At 50.0% G+C, this 23,630-nt stretch overlaps 1 protein-coding gene across 1 annotated transcript in view; it reads right to left on the bottom strand.

Annotated features, from left to right (window-relative positions):
* The window catches only part of LOC146866641 (omega-hydroxyceramide transacylase-like), a 301,031-nt gene that overhangs the window by 49,001 nt on the left and 228,400 nt on the right, over window positions 1-23,630 (bottom strand). The window contains exon 3 of the mRNA XM_085614403.1: window positions 3,689-3,754. Coding sequence (XP_085470529.1) covers window positions 3,689-3,754 — 66 coding nt within the window. The remainder of the gene's footprint in view (window positions 1-3,688; window positions 3,755-23,630) is intronic.

The raw sequence follows: 23,630 nt of genomic DNA, 5'->3' as shown, positions 1-23,630 counted from the left end.
TGAATCAGGTGGAGTTTATGCCAGCTCGAGCCACTTTGGATAATACCAAACAGGCACTTCACTTAATCAAGATCACAAGAAAAAGGTGCAAGGTATTGATTCTCCTCTCCCTCAATGCTGAAAAAGCGTTTGACAGGGTAGACTGCGGTATGATGACAATGACCCTCCATAGAGCGGGACTGAGACCCAGGTTCCATGATGGGCTGACACGCTGTGCACAACACCAAAGGCTAGGTGGGTTCAGGTGAATGGCATAGGTACTCCTAGAATATAGATTCAAAGGGGCACAAGGCAAGGCTGACCATTATCACCAATGTTTTTTGCCTCTACATGGAACCCTTACTACAAAAGATTCAGGAGAATGGGGTGACTTCAAAGCATACCATTTAGCGGAGCCACATACAAGATATCTGCCTTTGCTCACAACATTTTGTTGTTGCTCACAGCCCTCAGACAATCCCTTGAAAAACTAACCTTGCTACTAGAGGGCTACCACCATAGCGGATCTCAAAATCAATCTAAGCAAATCCCAGGGACACGTCTTAGCAGGGGGACAATCATTAGTCAGCTCTTCACAGAATGAAACGCCTTTCCAGTGGACCTTGACTAGACTTACCTATCTAGGGATCTTTTTCTCTCCTGACCTCCATGAGTATACAAGAAGCAAGGTTAAGCTTCTCTCCAAGATGGTTAGAAACCCTCACAAATCGTGGTGCTCACATGCACATTTATGGCTCAGCAGGATAGCATCCCTTAAAGTGATCATCCTTCCCAAAATCCTTCATCTGATTCAAAACCTCTTACTCTTGCTTACAAAACATGAACTATCCCAATTACAAGACATCTGCACCAGCTTCATCCGGTTTGGGAAAAAAACCACGACTTAAACAAACACATAAGAGGGTGCTTCCCCAAAAGGAAGGCCTAGGGATACCAAATATACATAGCTGCTACCAAGCAGCATAATTAAGATATGGTAAAGAGTGGCTCAGGGAGGAGACTGAAAAATGTGATGCAAATATGACCAAAGCTTTACGTCAAACCTCCTGGCTCCCTGGCGGAGGTACTATAGATACCCAAATGGCAGTGCTGCCATAATTAAATGTGCGTCAAACCTTAGGGTCAATCTAAATACCTGGGACTACTCAACTAGGCATAGGGACTTCACTACTCTGTAAACACTGACACCTCTACATGTGATAAATCCTGATGAGATGTCATGATAGTTATTACATGTAAGAGGTGAAGGAGGGAGTCCACATGGCCATGGCGACAGGGACTGTAAGAAGCCAGGCTTGGCTATTGTGGCAAAGTAGATTGTGTTCAAGGGATACTAAGTCCCCGCTGGTGATGTCTAGTATCTGCAGTCAGTGACATCAACTGCATGCACCTTCACCTCTTACGTGTGATAACTATCATGACATCCCATCAGGATTTATCACATGTAGAGTAGGCCTGGGCAAAAATTTCGTTCCGTTCGCGGAAATTGCGATAATTTGACATTTTTGCGTTCCGCGGAGAGCGCGAAAATGTCAAAAATTCCGGTTTCCGCAGCTTGGCGATAATTTGTTTCTTGCTCGCGCTGTAAAATAATACATTCTCGCGCGCGCGCGATCGCCTTACCTGAATCCCTGCGTTCGCCGACAAGTTTTCTTGATCCGGTCGCGTTCTCCATGAGATGTTGTATTGTTTTTAGCCATTTGCGCTGTCTCGCGACAGTTCGCGCCCGCAGTGACGTCATGCGTCGCGCGATCACGTCTTTCTTCTCGCGATCATGCACCGCGAGAACAACTCAAATCAAGATGGCCGCGCCCGCAAGCAACCACATGGGTAAGTTGGCGACCCGCAACCATGCAGAAAATCTCGCGAACATGCCGGAAAAAAACTTCCGCATCTTCGCGATATTCCTGCTTGTTTGCGATAATTTTAAACATTCTCGCGATAATTTGCGAAGGTTAATTCCGCAAATTCCGCCCACCCCTAATGTAGAGGTGTCCGTGTTTACATCCCAATGCCGGGACTTCACGCACTTGGAATCACTCCACTGCATGACCTGTGTGTCCGACTATGATTGTCTAACTTCGGCCTGCAGACTGATAATGTCGGTCAATTGGGTACTTCCTTCACCCCTTTTTACAGGGGTAAACCATCCAATACAGCACCCACCTTCTGGATGCTATGCACATTCCACGTTATAAGATGGCCGCCATAGCTTTAATCAATAGCTTTAAGCTTGTACCCCCTTCAAAGATGGCTGCCGTATATTTATTGACCTGTGGATGCCTGCCACATGCATTCCACGTTCTAAGATGGCCGACACCGTTTTAACTGGGCGCTTTTAGCTTCAAAGATGGCCGCTGCATGTCCCTCGACCTTCCACTTCCGGGTTGTTTCCCTGCTACTTAAACCCACTGGCTTCACACACCTCACTTCCTCCCAATGAGGCAGAGCAAGGGGTAGGTTCCAGGCACCTGTTTTCCAGGAAAACTGTAAGTAAGTGGTCCCCGCTGTTGTTGCCCCTCCCCCCTTTGGCACCAGAGACCTATGCCCCTTTGACAGGATGCTCATCCTTGGGCAGATTTCCATCTTCGCTTATACCCATTGTGTTTTTATCTTCCCCCTTTCTCTCCTCAAACCAGCATGATGTTAACTTTTGTAACAATCGTTGCTCTGCCTAACTATTGATGAGGCATGACTTGAACCCGAATTGGGCGAGTTCCATCGCACCATTTCCTACGGTGGTTGGTTACCACCAATGACACCAGTATGTTTTGTTTATGTCATGTGTGCCACAAGTCTGCTTATTATGTTTGTCTGGCTATGCACCTCTTGAGTTGCATTAATCACTTGTGCATGTGTTTATGGCATGTTTTTAATTTCATTCTGGAGGTATTATTACTGTATGTGCATACCTTATTCATGTACAGTTGTTTTTCTCTCCCTGTTTTGGATCTCATTAGGTTGGTCCCATGATTTGTATTATTAAGCTACCTCATTGAAAGGTCATCAGAGTAATTGGTTCATTTTCCATAACCAACCACCCGTGTAGATAGTGCATCAAGATAGGTCCTGAAGAATTGCCGAGTGATTTACACACATATGGCAAGAAACATGTTGGCCATGACTACACACATATAGACACCTCCAACCATTATAATCTGCGGTATCTCTATTCTGGTTTTAATTGAGATGAGTGGGCTCGCAGATTAAAATTCATTTTGGAGCACCACCTTGCCTCATTTTATTTCTCCTCACATCACCTCAAATCTACACCACTAGGTCCTTCACACACACCTCACTTATACGGCTTGGGAAAAAGATCTCTGACAAAGAGACCCTCATAGGGTGCCCATCAGGCATTACAGTGCCGGCCTGATGAGGAGCAAGCTCTATGATGAAGCATGACACCCAAATGGGTGTATGAAGGCCCTACTTCCCAAATTGGGAGACACCCACACTCCACTACTGAGTAAGGGTGTTGACCAACCTAGCCTCCTTCTCTTCTTTCCCCACCCTACAGGAACTGCATCTCCTTCGGTGCTACACTGCTAAGTCCGAACCACGTCTGGTTAGAGCACCTTTAAGAGCCAATAATTTGTGACTTCCAAGTCCAAACATGCATACAGTGAGATTAACCTAGAATGTTAATAGTAGCTTTGACTGAAAATACATTTAAAAAGACACTCACCACACCTCGAAATGATGGAGGAATGAATCCACAATAGACAGGAACAAAGCAACTACAAATCAGTGCCTGTGGACAGAAAAGTTATTGCTGAATGTAACATAAACCATTTATAAAAAAAAATCAACATACAAAGGATACATGTCAGGTAACCATGTATGGTTTGGTGTGTATTTCATGCAGCAAACTTACAGCAGTCTAAAGGAACCTAATGAATGGGCCGCATTGACAAGCCAGCGCAATTCTATGTTTTAAAGACAAGCATGGGGAAGATCTATAAGAACGCCATTCATCCATGCATCTCCGTCTCACATCTCTCCACCTTCCCCTTGCACTCCATCACACTATCCTGACCTTTCACTGGTCACCAACCTCCATCACAGTTCCAACACTTACATGGCACCTCTTGCTACCTTCGTCAGATCCCACGGCATGAACATAATCTCCTATGCAGATGACACTCAGCTCACCCTCTTACTCTTCTCAGACCTGAATAACACCAAATCCAAATTCCACAGGTGCATGACCAGATTTGCAAGCTGGATGTACAGTGGATGCCTCAAAGTCAACTCAGAGAAAACATAAATACTTATCTTTGGAAACAATAAATCCCTGTGGGACGACTCCTAGTGGCCCACGGAGCTCGGCCCGGCACCCACAGCCACAGAGCATGCAAGAAACCTCGGAATAATACTCAACAGCAAGCTCTCAATGAGGAAGCAGATAAATGCTGTCTCATCCTCCTGCTTTCTCACCCTGCGCCTGCTCAGAAAAATCTTCAAATGGCTCTTCTTCAACATCAGACACACAGTCACCAGCCGCCTGGACTACTGCAACTCCCTCTACGTGAGAATCACCACTCAACTTCTTAACAGACTCTAAACCATCCAGAACACAGGAGCCAGGCTCGTCTTCAACCTCCTGAGAAGGACTCACATCTCCCCACACCTCAAATCCCTACACTGGCTCCCCATCAGCAAACGTTGCCAGTCCAAACTACTTCCCTGCACCTACAAAGCTGTTCATAACAAGGGTCCAGCCTACCTCAACCACAGGGTGAACTGCCACCAACCCATCCAGAAACTGTGCTCCTCATCTCCTGGCACACACTCGCCGCATCCACCGAAGCAAGAGCAGTGGCCTACCCATCTCACATCTGGCAGCCAAGTACTAGAATGACCTCCACCTCCGCATATCACCCAGCCTGCAAGAGTTCAAGAAAGACCTGGAGACCTGGCTCTTTGACAAATTAAGCAGCAGCACCCGCCGCCCCCAGCCCCTGGATACCCTCAGGGGTGATAAGCAGTTTTCCAAATCCTATTTGATTGATTGATTGATTGATTGTCCGTTCCTTTTCCCAGACATGGCTGCATAATCTCCGACCCTCCCCTTTTCCCTACTAGATCTGCTTCACTAGTCCTTGCCCATGTGTTACAATCCTCTTTGTTACAAACCCTTGACCCAAGCCAAAGTTTTCCACCACGCCCTCATAAATAGGTGTCTCTCCAGCTCCCACTCCTGTTCACCAATTCGTCTACCTCATATCCTGAAAGAGGGATGGCAGAAGAGAACATTTATTTATTTATTTATTTATTTTTGAGATTTTTATTGCGCAAACAATTACCCGGAGGTGTCTCGGCGCATGTGTGAGCTAGCAGGATCATAATAGTAGAGTTCACTGATCAAACAGCCATGTCTTTACGAGCCTCCGAAAGCTCATCAGGTTGGGGGCGTTTTTGATATTTAGTGGGAGAAGGTTCCAGAGTCTTGGTGCAGCCACTAAAAAGCGACGATCTCCCCAGGTTGCCGTTCTGGTGCGAGGTACGGGCAGAAGGCAAGTGTTAGCCGATCTCAGCAATCTTTTGGGGGTATACAGCTGGAGTGCCTCAGTCAAGAATTTAGGTCCTGTGCCATGCATGGCCTTGTAGGCAATGCAAAGGGCCTTAAACTTAATACGGCTCTCTACTCTGAGCCAGTGAAGCTGGCGGATGGCTAGGGTGGTAGGCTGGCGGTGAGGGATGTTTAGAAGAGTTCTGGCAGCCGCATTCTGTACAGACTGTAGTTTTGACAGCACTGATTTCTGGGTGTTGAGGAAGAGGGCATTTCCATAGTCCATTTTGGAAAATACCAGAGTGGTAACTAAAGTCTTCCCAGCAGAGGAGGGAAGATAAGGCAGCAATTTCTTTATTTTCTTTAGCATGAAGAGAGCAGAAGAGACAACCTTGTTGACATGAAGGTTGAAGGTTAGTTTGCTGTCGAAGATGACTCCCAAGTTCCTCGCTTTTATCACTGGGACAGGAGGAGAGCCCAGTTGTTTGGGCCACCAGGTGGAGGACCATTCTGGGGCGAGGTTGCCGAAGGTCATAACCTCGGTTTTATCCGAGTTAAGCCTTAGGCAGTTGGAGGACATCCACGTACTGACAGCAAGCATTGCTTCCTGAAAATTAGCTGCCACTGCTGTGCCATTCTTATGGATCGCCAGCACCAGTTGGGTATCGTCTGCGTAGGAAGTTAATCGCACCCCGTAGGCCTTTATTACCCTCGCTAAGTCCGCTACGTAGATGTTAAATAACGTGGGACTTAGCGAGGAACCCTGTGGTACTCCGCATGGTAGTGCAGAGACGGGAGAGTAGAAATTACCCAACTTGACTGTCTGGGTGCGGTCGGCCAGAAAAGATGAAATGAGATTTCTAGCCAGGCCGTCAATCCCCAGAGCTGTGACACGGTCGACCAAAATGGCATGGTCGACCGTGTCAAATGCTGCGGATAGGTCCAGAAGAATTAAGATGGCCATTCCTCCCTGATCCATGATGGTTCTGATTTCATCAGAGGCTTTTATTAGAGCGGTCTCCGTCCCGTGTCCCTTCCTGAAGCCAAACTGCGTTTCGTCTAATAGTTGGTGCGTATCGACGAACTCTGAGAGCTGTGTATTCATCAGAGCTTCGCAGATTTTGGCCGGGAAGGGAAGACAGGCAATAGGTCTATAGCTGACCGGGGCGGAGGGGTCCAGGGAGGGCTTCTTCAGAAGAGGCTTGATCACAGCCTTCTTCCACGGGGCTGGATAACATCCGGATTGAAAGGCATTGTTGCAGATTTCCATAAGTGGGTGAGAAATCACCTCACTTAGATTAGCCATCACAGAGGGAGGGCATGGATCCAGAGGGGATCCAGACTTGGTGATGGAGATGAGTCTGCTGATTTGGTCTTCTGAGGTGTTAGCAAATAAAGAAAGACGGTCATGATTGATGAGGGGGGGTTCCTTATTGCTGGCAATGGGTCTGGCCCCTGTATCTCCACCAAAGGATGCATAGATATCTGCCACTTTAGTAGTAAAAAAGGTGGACAATGCGTTACAGAACAGTTGGGAGGGTTCTACTCCGAGACCCGATGGAGGTGTAGATAGGGAGTTGACTACTGAAAACAATTCTCTGGCCGAATTCCTAGCATTGTTTATTTGGGTCGAGAAAAAAGTCATCTTCCGAGTAGTGATAGCCTTTTTATATATGGTTAAGGCATCTTTGTAAGATTGCTTGGCAATGGGGCAGTAGGATTTCCTCCAGCGTCTTTCTAAATTCCGACAATGTTGTCGGTGAAGTCTAAGTTCTTCGGTGTACCATGCCGCCGAAGGCGACTTTCTATTAGGTTGGATAGATTTTTCTGGAGCGACCTGGTCAGCAGCATTCCTAATCCAGTCTTGGAAATCAGAGGCTGAGGGGACAGGATTGGATTCTATAGTAGGGGAGGATGATATCAGAATATTTGCCATCTGGGGGATGTCAGCATTCTTCCAGGCACGAATTGCTGCCCTGCTAGGTGGTCTGGAAGCGGGAAGGTTGACTGGGCGTGTGTCAATACCAAATATAATAGCTCTATGGTCAGTCCAGGTAAGGGGTAGAGTGTCTAGTATCGTAATAAGAGGGTTGCTAGTGAACACACCGTCTAGTGTGTGTCCCGCCTGGTGGGTGGGTCCCTTGACCAATTGTTGAAGTCCTAAAGTAAGGAGATCAGCAGTGAGTTGGAAGGTGTCGTGATTTCCCTGCTCTTCCAGAGGGAAATTGAAATCTCCCAATACTGTGTAATCAGCGGAGCCTATAGTGTAGTTATTTAGCTCAAAGAGGGACCCAAGAAAAGAATTCCGAGGTCCAGGAGGTCGGTAGAGCAGAGTACCTTTAAAAGTTTGTTTGCAGTTAATGTTGATTGCAAAAGTTGCAGCTTCACAATTAGTGGATAAAATGGGGTCAAGCGTGGTACGATACTGATTCTTATAAATTATAGCAAGACCTCCACCTCTTCCTATTTGTCTGTCATGTCTCACAACGCTATAACCATCCGGGGTGGCCTGACAGAAGTCAGGTCCTGAGCCCGCATCTCCCCAAGTTTCGGTGGCAAAAAGAAAGTCGAGATCGTGAGTAGTTATGAACTCACTGATATCTAGACTATGACAGGGGAGAGAGCGTGTGTTAATTAACGCTGCTCGACATCCCTGGAGAGGGGTGATGGGCAGACTAGAGGGGGCGTCGGCACCTAGCAAAATGGATAAAAAAGGAGTTGGTAATTGATAATTACACCCAGGACAAGGGGCGGGAATAATACCCACGGTGGTAGGAGGAGGCAAGGGAGTACAGTTATGGCTAGGAAGGGCCGGATTGAGCAATCTAAGTAGGGCCGCGGAGTAGCACACAGAAGAGCCAGGGGTCATGGGCCTGGGCCGTGTCCGGTCGCGGACGGGCGCAGACGGGCTTGGCTTAGGCGCGGCTTCGGCGCGCGTCCGGCGCGCCCGCTGCGCCAGCCCGCTGCGCCGTCTAGCCATGACACTGCTAATATAGGGTGTAAGGAGGGTGGGAGGCCGGCGCGACTAGAGCGCAGCCCCAGCCCCAGCCACACCTAAGATGGCGCCCGCCGTCGCTTGCAGCCGATTCAGTAACCCCCCATTAACATTACCCCCAGGTCCCTTATGTCCTCGTCCCATTCATTACAAAGTGGAGATAACCATCTCCCGACAGAAAAAAACAAGAGGCATGCTGGGACCCTAATACTGCCCCTCCCACCGGGAGTACATAAGCAGTACTTACCCAGCATCCCGCCTGTTCTTTTTTTCTGTCTGTCGACAGAATGGACTTGACTGTGCTGGTGCTGCTCCTGCTGGGCTGGAGTGGCGGTGCTTCTCTTCTCCCCCCGCCCGGCTGCCTGGCTGTGCGGGCGCGGGGTTTCCTGGGCTGTCTCCTGGCCTGCCGGGCTTGCTGGGAGTCAGTCTCTGTTGGAGCCGGTGTCCTGCTTCCTCTGCGTGGCCTCCCGGCCCTTTGCGGCTGGGGCTGGAGCTCCCGGTTTCTTCCGGGTCACGGGCTCGTCTTCCTGTGCTTGGCCGGGTAAGACGTGCTGCGTTGGATGGGCTCCTTCCGGTCTCCTGGTGTGTTGGCGATTGGAGTGGGGGCCTTGTTCCTGGGGTTGGCCCCCACTCCGGGTGAGTACCGCTTGTCGGTTTCATTTCTTCCCTGCCTGTTTTTTCCTCTGCTAGAGCTAGGATGAGCGCCACCCCCGTTGGAGCTCCTATGTGTACTCCAGTTAGCGGCGGGTACAGCAGCCTGATGCTCCGGGCTGGAGGGATTGATCGAACTGAGGCTGGAGGTCGGTTGTGGGCTTTCCTGCTTTCTCGTCTGTTTCCCTTCACAGTGCGCTGGCGGTGGGGGCGTGTTGACTGGTGGCCCCCGCTTCCTCTTTCCAGATTCCTTCCCTGACATTGTCCTTCTGGGATTTGCCCGGTTGGGCTGCGGGGCTTCCTGGCTCTGCCGGGGTTGTTCCCAGGTCCTCCTGCGTGGGATGCTCGCGCTCTGCCTGGTCCGGTTGGCTGCGCTGCGTACCCGCTTCTGCAGCGCCTCTTTCTGTGGGAGTGCTTCGTTGTGCTGCTGATGCTGGGGTGTCTGTGTTTGGTGCTGGGGTGCCCGTTTCGAATCTCGGGTGCCTCGGTACAGGGTGTGGATGTTGCCTGGGGGTTCGACTTCGCATCTGGCGATCCAGGGTTTGAGTCCCGGCGACGACGCTCGTTGGGCAGTTATTCTGGGATTTGCTCTTCCAGTGCCTCTTTGGCCACATGCTCCATCTGTTCTTGTGCGCCGTTGGTGCTCTCCCCGGGCGTGACCTTTGGGGGTGTTCCTCGGAGTTCCTATGGCCCGTCCATCGGGCCCCTGATGGTGCGGGTAGTTGGGCGATATTCCCTCCTGCTGTGGGGTTTTGCCCCTCTTGGGGTGCTGGCTCTGGTGCCTTCTGTCGCTTTTCTATTGACGGCGTCGGGTTTTCCTGGTTGTGGCGCTCCGCGGCGGAGCGGGGTGCACCGTTTCTCTACTGTTGGGGTCCTGCTCTGCTGTTCAGCCCTACCTTGTTTCCTGCGGGGGCAGGGGGTTGGTTACGCCATTTTGTGGCATGCCTTTCTCGCACTCGGCTCTCGGGCCTTGTGGGTGCTTCCTTTTTGGGGGCTCATGGGGCTGTGTGGTGTGCGGGTTCCTGGTGTTTTGGCCTCTGCTGCTCTCTGTGGCACCTGTGGCTCGTGGGGGTGCCGGTTTTGTCCCGGGCCATCTTACCTGCTTCCTGGCGTTCTGCCCCCTGCTGCTCTGCGGCCTCTCGAATCCTTTGGTGCGGCCTATTGGGGTGCGCTTCTGGTCCTCCTGGCTCTGGGCTCCTCCGCGGCTCCCTGCCCCCGGCTGGTGGTGGGAAGGTGTTTCTGCTCCTTGGGTGGCTGCGTGGGGGGGGGGTCCGGTTGGCTCCCCTGGGTTCCTCTTGGCCTGCCGGGGTCTGCGCTGCTTTCTTATGTGCTGGGTCCGTCTGTCTGCCTGCCAGTTTTCAGGGGGCCTTGTCTCCGCTACGGACGGCCTGTTTGGTTGTGGATTCTGCTCCGCTTGGGTGTGCTGGGTGTTCGCCTCAGCTTCCTGGCTTCTGCGTGGTTGGTCGGAGTTGGTGCACGGGAGCTCCTGGTTCCTGGTTTTGCTCCTCCCGTACCTTGGGCTGTGCCTGGTTCCCCTTGGGGCTTCCTTGGGTCGTGCCTGGTGCTCTCTGCGGATCTTTGCCCCCTCTGCCTGTGGGTCCGGTTGATCCCGTTCTGTGGGTTGGCCTCCCGGGGTTTGGGTTGCTCGTGCCTCCTCTTGTGCGGCTGTTCTGTTTTCCTTTGCTCTGGCGTTGGCCTTCGGGTGTTTGCCCCCGGCCTTCTGTGTGCTTGGGTTTCTTCTGGGGTCTGGCTGGTTGGTGATGTCCCCACCTGCTTGCCTCTTCCTTGCTGGGGGTGCTTCTGTCTTGGTTGCTCCTGCCCTGGCGCGCTCTGTGCTTGCCTTTTGGCTTGCTTCGGTGTTCCTGGCCGCCCCTCCTGGTTCTGCCGACTTTCCTGCTCTCATCTGGTCTCTGGGGTTCCGTTCGGTCGGGCCTGGTTTGTTCCTGATTGGGGCCACCTGGGGGTGCCTGGTGTGGGCTTTTCGGGCTGCTGTGGTTGGGCTCCTGCTCTTCCTGTCCTTTGCACCCTTCCTGGGTTGTGTTTCCGGTGGTGATTCGACTTCGGTCCCTGGGGTTCGTGTCGCGACTGTTTGGACCTGGCTGTCTTTCGCTGCTGCCGATCCCTGGTTTGGCGCCTGTTTCCCCTCTTCTGTTCTGCGGTTCTCCCAGCTGGGGGTCCGACTGTGCTCTGGTGGCGTTTGCTCCCTGGGGGGTCCTGGTCGCGTCTGGTGCCCACCGTGGATGCCATGACTGGGTGTCTGCTGGGGTTTTCCCGCTCCTGCGGGTTTTTGAACGCCTGTTGGTCGCCTTTTTTGGCTCTGCGTCCTTGTCTATGCTCTCTTTGGGTGTCCTGGTGGGGCGCTATGTGGGTCTGTGGCCGTGTCCTGCTGGGTCCTTCTGGGCCTGCTCCGGCCGGCGGTTCTCTTCCCAGGCTTGGTTCGCCTGTGGTTGGGTGTCCGTTTTTCGGCCTGGTCCTGGGGTTTCCGCTGTTTGCTGTTTGGCTTCGGGTTTCCCCTTTGCTCCGGTTCTCCTTTTCCTCCTGGGTTGCGGTTCCCCTGTTCCGGCCTGGGTGGGGTTCCGGGTGTTCGGTGCTTCTGGGTTGGCGTGTCCTGGGCTGCCTCCTGTTGCTCTGGGTCTGCCGGCATCCTGCTGGTTTGGGGTGGCCTCGGGCTGTGCTTCCTTGACTTGCTAGCTGTGCTGTCGCTTTTCGGCTGGTTTTGGGGTGTGTTTTGCTGGGCGTTCCTGATCCTTTCCTGGATCTGGTGTCCTGGCTCGCTCCTGTTGTCCATTGCTTCCCCGGGCTCTGTTCCAGGTGTGTGTCTGTTTGGGTGCCCGCCCCCCCTTCCCTGGGTGGGGTGCGGTTCTGTGGTGTTCCTCTTTCCTCTGTGGGGTCTGCCCTCCGGGCTGCGGGTTGTCTGGGATTTGCTGCTGCTTGGGCCCCTGCCCTCACTGCTTCCTCCAGTTTCCGCTTTGGCGGTGTCCTTTGTTTCTTTTCCGGCCTGCTGTGTTGTCCGGCTGGGGTGTGCTGGGGGTCTCTGTTCCTCCCTGCCTTTTGCTTTGGCTTGGGCGCTGCGTGGGTTCCTTCCGGGGGTTGGTTGGGCCTGCGGGTCCTCGTGCTTTGTCTGGTTGCTGGGCTCCGGTCCTGGCTTCCTGGCTCTGTTGTTCGGTGGGTTCGTGCCTGGTCTCCCGTCCTGCCTTGTTTTTTCCCTCCCTTTGGGGTTTGGGGTTTTGGGGGTTATGGCCGGTGGCCCTGTCCCCGCCCTTGCTGGGCTGGTTTGTTGTTGGTTCCAGTCTTGTTGGCCCTCCCGTTGTTGGTTGGCTTTCGGCTGGTTCTTTCTGGGGGCGTCTCTGGACGGTGGTCTTTGGATTGGCCTCCTCTGCCCTTTCTGTTCTGGGTTGGTGGCCTTCCTGGTTTGGTTTGCGGACTCCTTCCATGTGGGGCTTTTGGCCTCCTGGGGTTTCGGGTCTCTGTCTCCTTCCCTGTCCTTTTCGGTTTGGTTGGGGTCCCCGCTCCTGCTCCTCCCTCTGGGCTGGGGGCTTGGTGGTTGTTGTTTGGTGGACCTGGGGGTGCTGTTCTTTTTCTTTCCTGGTTCCTGGGCCTCCTCGGCGAGGTTTGGTTGGCTTTCATCTCTGGGCTCTCTGGGGCCGGGTCGTTCGCTTTGGTGGCGGGCCGGTTTCTGGCCTGTGCTTTCTTCCTTCCTTGTTGGTCTGGGGGCTTGTGTCTGCGCTCTGTTAGCCGGTCTTGGCTTCTTTCCTGGCCTTCTTCGGGACGGTCATGGTTTGCTCTGTGGCTGTGTGGCTGCCGGGTCCTGTGTGCATTCCTGGGGTACTGGGCTGGGCGGCCTTGCCTGGTGGGTTCCTTGGCTGTGTCCTTTGGGTCTTGCTCCGGGTTGCCCTGTCTCCGGTTTCTCTGGTTGGCGGCCTCCTTGTTGGGGTCCTGGCCTTCTGTTTTTTTCTTGGTTGTCTCCGGTCCTTGTTTGGTCCCTGCTGTCCTGTTCTGGGTTGCGGGCCGGTTGCTTCCTGTGGTCCCGCTTTCCCTCCTTATCGGTGCTCCCTTCGGTTGCTGCTTTGTTGTGGTTTCCTGGGTGTGCTTGTGGGTGCGGAAGGCCGGGTTTTCTGCTTTGGTATTCTCCACTTTGTAATGAATGGGACGAGGACATAAGGGACCTGGGGGTAATGCTCTATTACTTACCGGTAATCTTCATTACTCCGGGTCCCGTTGTCCTCGTCCCATTCATACACCCCTCCCTCCCTCCCGGGCGGCCGGCCTTCCTGTCTGGGCTTGGTTGTACAGCCGGGATGCTGGGTAAGTACTGCTTATGTACTCCCGGTGGGAGGGGCAGTATTAGGGTCCCAGCATTCCTCTTGTTTTTTTCTGTCGGGAGATGGTTATCTCCACTTTGTAATGAATGGGACGAGGACAACAGGACCCGGAGTAATGAAGATTACCGGTAAGTAATAGAGCATTATCATCAACTTATATTGTAGGGGGGACAGGCAGGGAGGAGTTCGAAATAAAGGCAATGCTGTGACTTGTAAAACAAAAGAAGTGCGCTTTCCATTGCATCTGTACTATATGATTAATAAATGGTGAAAAGCTGATACAAAAAGTATTGGAAAATCCAACAGGTTGGGTTTTAATGTCCTAAGGCATTCAGAGGGATCACATCAGATGAAGACACGTGGGAGCCAGCAGGACTTGATAGGGAGGGCTATAGCTGTCAAGTAGTTCCTCGTGCAGTTAAAATGCAAGCACTGCGTGAAGGTAGAAAGCCTCGCCTAACTAGCCAATAGAATTTGATGAGATATGTTTACTTCACTGTACAGAGCAAAGACGTGATTGGCAAGGTTGAAAGAGGTGAGTGAGAGAAAGCCAGCGGTAGAAAGGAGCAGATTAAAAACCCGCTCTATGTTTATTGTTAGGAATAAGTCTGTTTGCCAGATGTGCTATTACACCTCTGGCCAAACCAGGAGATGGAACAACGCACCATTTTACAGAGTGAATCTCGGTTATTACTGTTGTCGGTTCCACCAGACTCCGAAGACATCCAGAGAAACTGAGAAAGCACAGGCGGAAGCATTGTTAATTTTTGTCCTTTCTAAATGTATCCCATTGAGGCAAAATTAAGCTGAAGATGCTAACAGGAAGTGAAGGTTATTAGCTTCATACTTATCAGTAATTTTCTGAAATGTACTTAAATTATGCACAGGAGTGGAAAGCTATCTAGTAGCTTATTATCCGACGTGTCCGGAGAATTACTTTGTGGCTCTAGGTGACCCATTTAGTTTTTGTCACGCAAAGCACGCACAAGTCCACAGGTACCCTGACAAACATTAGCCCTTTAACCATGCGTGGAATATTATGGTCATGGATAACTCATCATAGGGCATCTGGAGTGGAATCACAAAAGCTCAAACCTGAGATTTCAGAATGAAAGTATATTTTTGTGCATGATAGTAATATTTATTTAATTGTTTAGTCAATTAAAACCATTACACTGTAACTCATTAAGTATCATGAACATGAACAATTACTTTACTTTCTATCTAACATTGTCCCAGCATGTTTAATCAAATTGTTTTCCTATAAAGGAAAATACAAATAAAATCCTAAATAATCATTTAAAAACAGATGTTAAAATCATTGATTCTTACAAAACGTTTCTCTTATTGCAGCAGCTTTCTATTAAACTGCCATTTTGCTTCTAAATGATAGTTATCTCCCACCTAGATCAGCCTTCAATGAATGTTGTTTGATTTCATTGTTCTTTGAATTTCTTAACTGCAGTAGTAATTGTTTTTCCTTTGTAACTAATATAATCCTAGGATTTAAACTGCAAGTGCCATGTGCAAATTAGTCAGTTACTTTGTTCTTACGTATTCTCCATTTGTCGTATCCCAATGTGCGAGTGCCTTATGTCGGTTTTTTCATTACTTTGAAATTTGCATTTACAAATTTTGCACCCCTTCAAATAAGGGTTATAGAGGAGCTGCCAAGTGATTACCGCTTGTCTACAGGATCAAATTTTCAAGTTTCTAAAAATTCCTTTCAGCATTTTTTTCAGGAACTTCAGGCATACGCAGAAGATATGGATCAAGTTTTCTTGGTTGTATTTACACAATCTGCATTCTTGATTTTGCGACTGGTCTTTCCAAGTTGGGATTAGATCTTTTGTTTCCCACATTCCAAATCGAAATTGCCTAAACTGGTGTTTTATAGACAGTGAGAAGTGTGCTGTGAGATACTCCTGGGGCAGCAGTTTTTTGTATGAATTCATTACTGTCCAGGCATGTCGCCTTTGTGTGAGGGTGTTCTTGTCTGTTAGGTGCGACAGTTGCTTCGTTGTAGCCTTTATTACAGTGGCGGCTGGCCCATTGCGGAATGGGGGCGTCGCCCCACTGCTTTCTCGCGGTGCGAGAAGGCAGAAACATAAACAGTAAAAACTACCATTTATGTTTCTGCCTTCTCGCATTGCGAGAAAGCAGAAGTGCCTGGTTGGGGGCGGGAGGGTGGGCGGGAGGGTGGGCGGTCCTGCTCGAGGGCAGGGGGGGAGTGGCTTACCCACTGTTGTGGGTACTGACTATTTGGTCGGCCCAGGAGCCGACCAAACAGTTAGTACCCACAACAGTGGGTAAGCCACTCCATCGCCTGCTGCGCCTAGCAGCCTTGTGATTAGCTTGAGTTGTTGCGTAGGGGAGTGAAGCTGCCTCCTGCAGCAGGAACACGCAGACCCACCAGTACAGTGTGGCCGGCATTAAGCGGAGGCAACTCAGGTAGGTACTTTTTTTGTTGTTTTTTGTATTCCCCACCCGCGACTCCCCCCTCCCTCGAGCATGCCGGCCGCCATTGACTCTGCCTGCCCTGCACACAGAAGGGTGTTTGCGCGGTTCCTGCCCACACTGCACGTGTCATTTGCGCGTTAACTCTGCTTAAGAAAAATTTCTTACTGAAAACGCCGAACAATTGGCTTTGTAAAGCTGCTTTGTTTCCTCATGTTTTTTGTCCTAAGTAAGCTTCCTTACACCGACCGTCCTGTGTGCTCACTGTTTTCCACACAGCGAGCGGTGCGTGTTCTGCTAACCTCATTGCCGGCTGGCGGCAGAGTACGTGTTGCTGTTTGGTTATAGTTTGAGTGAACTTAACCTTTAATGAACCATGATAAATCGCCGTGTTCGTGCTCCGAGCCCTGTCTAAATATACCACAGTACCAGGGGCGGCTGGTGACATTTGAAAGAGGTGGGGCGTAAAATGATTGGCATACTGCACATACCATCAGGAGAAATGCCAACCCGCAGAGGCGACTCGTTTAAAGAAATGGCAGCACACAATCAGCATGTTTACCCAGCTAACAACTTCTGAAAGTGCCCAATTTCCCGGTCCATTAGCCTTGTTGAAAAGTGTAACCGAAAAAGATGCGCACAAACTCAGGAACAGCTGTTGTTGCATCACCTGTCAGCCACATGCATCAGAACCCATCAGCCACATGAATTCACTTCACGCAGTAATTGCCTAATACAAACAAAACCCACTGGTACAAGGGTCTGTTTAGCTTCATTAATTCATTTGGTATTGCTCTTTTCATGACGCTAGCGTAACAAGAAATACTATTTGCAAAACATATAGGGCCCTAATATATGAACGGACCACCCCGCACCCCCAATCAACATGTGTTAATAAAAACCAGCTATAATTTGGGGATGCAATGGGCCCCTCTGATTCCGGGGTTGTGGTGCCACTGACCTTGCTGCACGTTTGATATCTACGTCTCTTGCTGTAAGGAAGGGAAAGTAATGAAATCAGGAATGCGGATAATATACACCAAATCGCTTTATTTATGTAAACATTGTTTTTTTACCTGGGAATGGGACAGCAAGCCGTTGCATACAAAAAGGCAAGAATCAGAAAACTCTGCAGTTACGAAGCGCTCTATAAATTTCCACACAATGGAATACAATGTTCTGGTAAATGGCGCTGTCTCTTAAAAAATTAAACACTGTTGAGACACACTGGACTTGCATTGATTAATTAACACCACAAACAATGCAGGCTGTTAACTTGTAAGACACTACGCTAATGGAGTAGACGTGGGCTCATGGATGTTCTTCAAGTGACAACAAAACACAACCAGAAACAGCATAGAGTCCCCCCCTCCGCGTACCACCAACAGAAGAAGTGCAGACAGAGATCATGAGACGCCAGCTGTCCAGCGACAGGACAGCCTACCCAGTCAGTAAAACACAAAACTTTCAATCCCAGTGATAGAACCCTCTCAACCAAAAACTGAAGCGCCAAATACCGCACAAAGCCAATGATAGCACGAGAAACCAGCAAGGAGTGGGGAGCACTGGACCACACGCACGCAGTGACTGGAGAACCAACAGACAGTGTCAGTGAAAGCTCGAGAACCCACCCGAACAGGGACAGGAAACTCGGCAGGGTAATTACAAGAAAACGCACCCAGGCAGGGAATTAAGATCCCACCCAACTAAATCACTGACTTGATTCACTTCACATCAATAAATAATACGGGGGCCGGCGCCGCGGCCAAAGGCAGCGACGGCCCGGGTCACAGTCAGGAAACCACCCTAAAATAAATTAAAAAACACTTACCTGACCGGTGACCGCCTCGTCTTCTCCTGGCCCGCGTTGGCGCCTCTCCTTCAAACGGTCCGGAACACCACGTCCACGTGACGCAACAGTGACAGTGACTGCCTGCAACCCGGCCCTCAGCCAATCCTGGCGTTGCAGCAGCGCCAGGATTGGCTGACGGCACCGCCTACTCCTCGCCCGCCGCCTGCCCATTAGGAGACCGAGGGGCTCCTAATGGGCATGCGCAAGGCAGCAAAAACTCAAGTACGCATGACTGGGCACGGAGTAAAAATTAAGCTCCATGCCCACTCATGCGCACTTGTGCTGCCTTTCCTAAAGGCGTCTGACAATGATGTCAGTCAACATGACGCCGGACCGCCCACGGTCCGACGTCCTGCTGACTGACATTCACAGAGGAGGGAGAGCCTGACATTCACAGAGGAGAGGAGGGAGAGCTGCAGGCGCGAGGCGCGGGCGGGGGGGGCTACGCCCCCACGCCCGAATGGACGCACCGCGCCTGCACAGTACTCTCGCTCGAAGCTGGGAAGCCACGTGCTTTCATTTACTAGAACGCGCAGTCTTGCAGTGAACTCCTCCCCTCATAAGTATTTATTGGCGATGGCCTCTGCTGTCATCAACAGGGCCGGTATTGTGTAATATCTGGTATCCCCACGGTATCGTGTATCCCCTGCACTTCGGGACTTTTCGGAAACGAAACTCAGCCCGGGCAGGTTCAGACAGAAGCAGCTGATCACTGCTCGGGCTGAGTTAGGGGATACACGATTCAACAGGATGCCAATTGCCAAACTCGGCTCTGGCGAAAAAAATCACCTGAAACATTTGCACTAACAAAGACGGACAGAAATAATAAATAGAGAGAATGAATCGTAATGGAAATGACAATTAATTAAACATTGTGAAAGCAAAGAAACTATTGCTGAAGCATATCGAATTGTAACGAAATAAGACGAGGGGAAGAGGATAGAAACAATTGGCAGGGGTTCAAATAAGGGGAAAAATAATATCAAAACGAGCGAAAGATTAAAGGGTAAAAAAAAAGGCAATGAAAAAAGCAAAGTATTAAGATGGGGAAAGAAAGTGTTTAGATTTTCATATAATGAATATGTTGAAAGGTGTTAATGATAAACATATAACTTGCACAATAAGTTGAATAACAGTGCATGTTTAGTTTGACTCATACAACATACCTGGCATTTTACCAGCTGCCCTATCTTTCTGTGTCCATGCTAATTAAACAAGCATTGGCAACGCAATCATTCTCATACTTTTGTGAAAGTTAGAGCTATTGGCGTTGTAAATGACCATTTTTTAAAATTATTTTTTGGGTTGAGCCTGGGCAGCGCATGCGCTACTCTGTGGCATGATGTATTGGAGCATAGAATAGAAGCCCCGCCCACTCTCCTCCCATATTTGCCATTGGCTTTTGTCATTGTCCTTCGTAAATGCTGGTTTCTGATTCGTTAATAGGTTTGTAAGTCCCTCCTTAGTACCGCCTTGTCTTCATTTGTAACCTCCCATGAGGACTGGCCCTTTTACTTCAGTTGTTACACGGTACATCTTTTTTAGTCTGTAAGCACTATTTTCTTTAATGAGTTTCTCCTACTGCAGGCACAACATGCTTTCCTGCAAAATTCAGTGCACCATGCGTGCTTTCACTTTCCGAGCAGCCAGAGATAATGGCGGCCGCTTCTTTGAATAGGTCTCGTATTTACAAGAGTTTGAACTATTGGCATTGTAAATTACGATGACTTTTATTTATGTGTTAATTAGCAATACAGACAAATAAAAGCCAGCTTCCTACGTGGCAGGTTTTTGACAGGAATTCTGGTTCACGCTCATGTCACTCACTGCACAGCACACTCTAAAGCTGGTTTTCCACATAACCGAGCAGGTTTTCCTCCACAAATCCTGGTGCGCTTGTGTCGCATGCTGCACAGCACACTCTAATGCTACTTTTCCACATGTCTGTTTTTTATGCACAGATTCTGGTGCACGCTCATGCTGCACAGTACACACTAATGCTGGTTTTCCACAGGGGTATTTTTAATGCATTTATCCTGGTGCACGCTTGTGTCTCACGTAGCACTGCACACATTTTGATGCTGGTTTTCATACACGGATCCTGGTGCACGCTTGTGTCTCGCGCATCACAAAACATTCTAATGCTGGTTTCCCACATGGCTGGCTTTCGCATACAGATCCTGGAGCACGCTCGTGTCTCATGTTGCACAGCACACACTAATGCTGGTTTTTCACAGGGCTGGTTTTAATGCACGGGTCCTGGTGAACGCTCATGTCTCGTGCTGCACAGAAAACTCTAATGCTAGTTTCCCGCTTGGCTGGTTTTCACACACGGATACTGGTGCACGCTCATGCCTCATGCTGCACAGAAAACTCTAATGCTGGTTTCCCACACAGCTAGTTTTCACGCACGGAACCTGGTGCACGCTTATGCCTCATGCTGCACAGCACAATCTAATGCTGGTTTTCAAATGAGTTTCTCCTGCTGCAGGCAGAACAGGCTTTCCTTCAACATTCAGCGCTCCATGCGTGCTTTCACTTTCCAAGCAGCCCGGGACAATAGCGGCTGCTTCTTTGAAAGGAAATAGGTCACCTATTTACAAGAGTTTGAGCTACTAGCATTGTAAATGACAATGGGGGATATTCTCAAGAACGTGTGATAATTATCGCAAAATTAACTTAACGCAACTTTCAACATCACAGTCTATCATGGGAAAATAACGCAGTGTTAATGTGGTATTCTCAACACGGTGGTATTATGCGGCAAATGACCATGGCAAAATTAACACGATGCTTGAAAAATGAGAAACACTAACGTGAAAAAAGCGGTGATGTCCCAAACCGTGATACAATATTCAGTGATTACCAGCGACAGGCCTGGAATTCCGACGCGTCATGCGGGAAAATGCACCAGAAAAGAAAACTGTGAGATGACAATGTACGAGTACAACCTCACATATGTGACGTAGTACAAATGTCCACTGGCCCGCACCAAAAAGGCATCTCCTCACAAACAGCCACAATGTACATTGACATGCAGTCCATATGTAAAGTTCGCCAATGCGTAAACATACATGGAACACACTGTGAAACTGCATCTCCCCTTTACATTGCAGAGGGACAATCAACACCTCCTGCAGAGCAGACCCTACATCACGTCATTGATGATGGAGATGACCCCCAGGACAACAAAGAACTCCAACGGTTCATGGACAACCTCCAAACCCCACCTCCAGTAGCAGGGCAGCCCAGCACCATCGAGGTGAGCCCACCCCCCTGCACATACCACACAGCAGAAATCGCCCACCACCACGTCTGGCTCCCAGCAAGCACCTCACCGAAGAACACATGGCGTTTCAACGCCGTGTGTTAGACCGCCAGAAAGAGCTTGCTGAACAGTTGCGGGTGGGGTTCGGCCTCATGGCAGCCAAACTAGATGCCACACGTGGGTTTCTAAGTCCCATCAGGGACCACTCACACTCCCTAACAGACACCCACAGTCCGCCCCATGCCCTCCAACAATTCATGGCTGGCGTCGCTGGAGTCATGACTCGGAGACAACAACTGTCTAGTCAGAGTGGCTACAGCGATGTCATCCGTGATTTGGGAAACATAAGGAGGGTCATGGAGAACATGGAGCGGATGCAGGCGCAAAGGATGGCTAACACAGCTGCACACGAGCAAGCTGTAGATGGGATCTTCCATGCCCTGCAGATCCTCATCATGGGAGTGATGCTACAAGACAGTGTGCAGATAAATGCTGCTGCTACTTCTACATACACATCTTCGGCCCCTGATGTGTCAGTGTCACACACTGCTGCAGACCAAACACCACCACCCACATGTGAGGCACATGAAACATCAGAGGACGAAGATAAGGATGAATCTGCCTTAGTGGTAAGGAGGAAGCAGTAGCACTCATCTCTGCCATATGGCTTTTTTCTGCTTGGTTCTGCACTCTGCATCATGCCCTGGAAAAACACCTTCCACAGGCCCCCGATACACTCTACGACACTAACCTTGGACCTTGACATGGCCATATTTTGCTTGCTTAACAATGACACAGCAATCAGCCTGCGGACTGGACTCTTCCCCTTCCGAGTAGCTTGTCAATCCCAAAGGAGTCTGGCTGGCCCTCCACGTGGCAACATTGTAAAGTGTTGTCTGCATGGCCCAGTACTAAGACAGCTTCAACACTCCACTGAACGTGAATAATACATACTAATACACACAGATGTGTCATGTCTATGATTAATCAAGTATGAAAGCATGGATGAATGTAGTGGCAGTGATATCCCCTTAAGCCTATGTTGCTTATGTCGTGGGACTTGAATCACAGGGTGCAACCCTGCATCAAGGTGGTACATATCTGACCCAAAAAGAAGGCCTGTTGTCAATTGTAGGTCACAAATGACAGCCTATATGTAATGATTTGGGACACATGTGAAATGCTGATGAGTGGGATTCCGTACTATCTTTGACACACAGAAATGGCATTTTGAATATGTGACGCCCCAAACAGCCTCTCTGTACAGAGGTGACACACCAACCATCTATTTTAAAATTATGAGACTGTTAGCACTTCATGTCGCACTCACACTTGTCTGAGTGATGTGCCTGTACAGAGGAGTGACATGCACTCAGGGAATGTGTGTTGGAATGAGTTTATTTGCACATGCTGTGCATGTGGTCATTTTGGACTGCCCATGATTGGTAAGGACTGTGACAATGTGACGTGCTCATGTGAAGAAATTGTCAATGATGGTGCTCCTACGGGCTATTTATGCTGTGGCTGCAGTGGGGTGTGGTCCACCTGCCTCATCTTCCTCATCATCGTCCGGTGCATCTGGCACTTGCATCCATGGGGCATTGGTGCATACACATATGTTGTGCAACACACAACATGCAACGATGATCTTGCATACGATGTTTGGGCTGTACAAGAGTCTTCCACCTGTGATGTCCAGAGACCTGAAACGTGACTTCAACACGCCAAATGTGCGTTCCACGGCGCCCCTAGTGCGTTTGTGGGCCGCATTGTACTGTCTCTGGGCCTGTGTGTTTTGGGCTCGGAGGGGTGTCATCATCCAAGGGCAGAGTGCATATCCTTGATCACCTGTGACAGTGCTGAGAGACATGAGTCAATAGTTGGTTATGCATGATATGTTGGCAGGCTCACTGGTTCATTGGTGTGTGATATGTGTAACTAAATGATTCCTGTTTGACATGTACTGCTGGTAGCAAATGAGGGGCATCAATGTGTATTACGTAGCCTCACTGCTGCTCCCCCTCGAGCCTATTTACTAGTGTGCGCAGCGCAGTTGCATCACTTGCACTCCTACGGCACATCATTGTCATGGCTCTCTGTGCATGTCCACAAGCCTGACAACGACACTGTGATGTTGTGCGTTGAAGGTGGGAGGCCACTTGTGTGTGTAGGCCTATGGTAAGGATTGGGCAGACACAGATGTAGAGTTCATGGCTGGCTGAACTCGCGATGCGGTTGTTGGTAGACCTTTCGCTTATGCTGAGGTAATAGCAACACACACACAGCAGTTGGCATGTATGATCCCTGACCCCGAGCTGGCTTGTGCTCCCTCATTTTCCCCATCGGCTGAGCCCGCACTCCCGGGGCATGCTACATTGCAACATTGTCCATTGTGGGACAGGTGGCGCCGATACTAGAACAGAGACACACGCATTAGTTACTTCCTTGGCAAGGCCAATACTTAACCACACCCAGAGCCTCGGGTTGATGAACCACACCACTACGCTGGACTGTTGTACGCCAGTCCACTCCGCTTACGCTTACTGGGGGGTACGACGCAGCTACATGTC

The sequence above is a fragment of the Triturus cristatus genome, chromosome 1_2, assembly GCF_964204655.1.
Source record: "Triturus cristatus chromosome 1_2, aTriCri1.1, whole genome shotgun sequence".
Taxonomy (NCBI): domain Eukaryota; kingdom Metazoa; phylum Chordata; class Amphibia; order Caudata; family Salamandridae; genus Triturus; species Triturus cristatus.
Note: the sequence above shows the minus strand (reverse complement) of the source record. Positions and strands in the feature narration are given on the sequence as shown.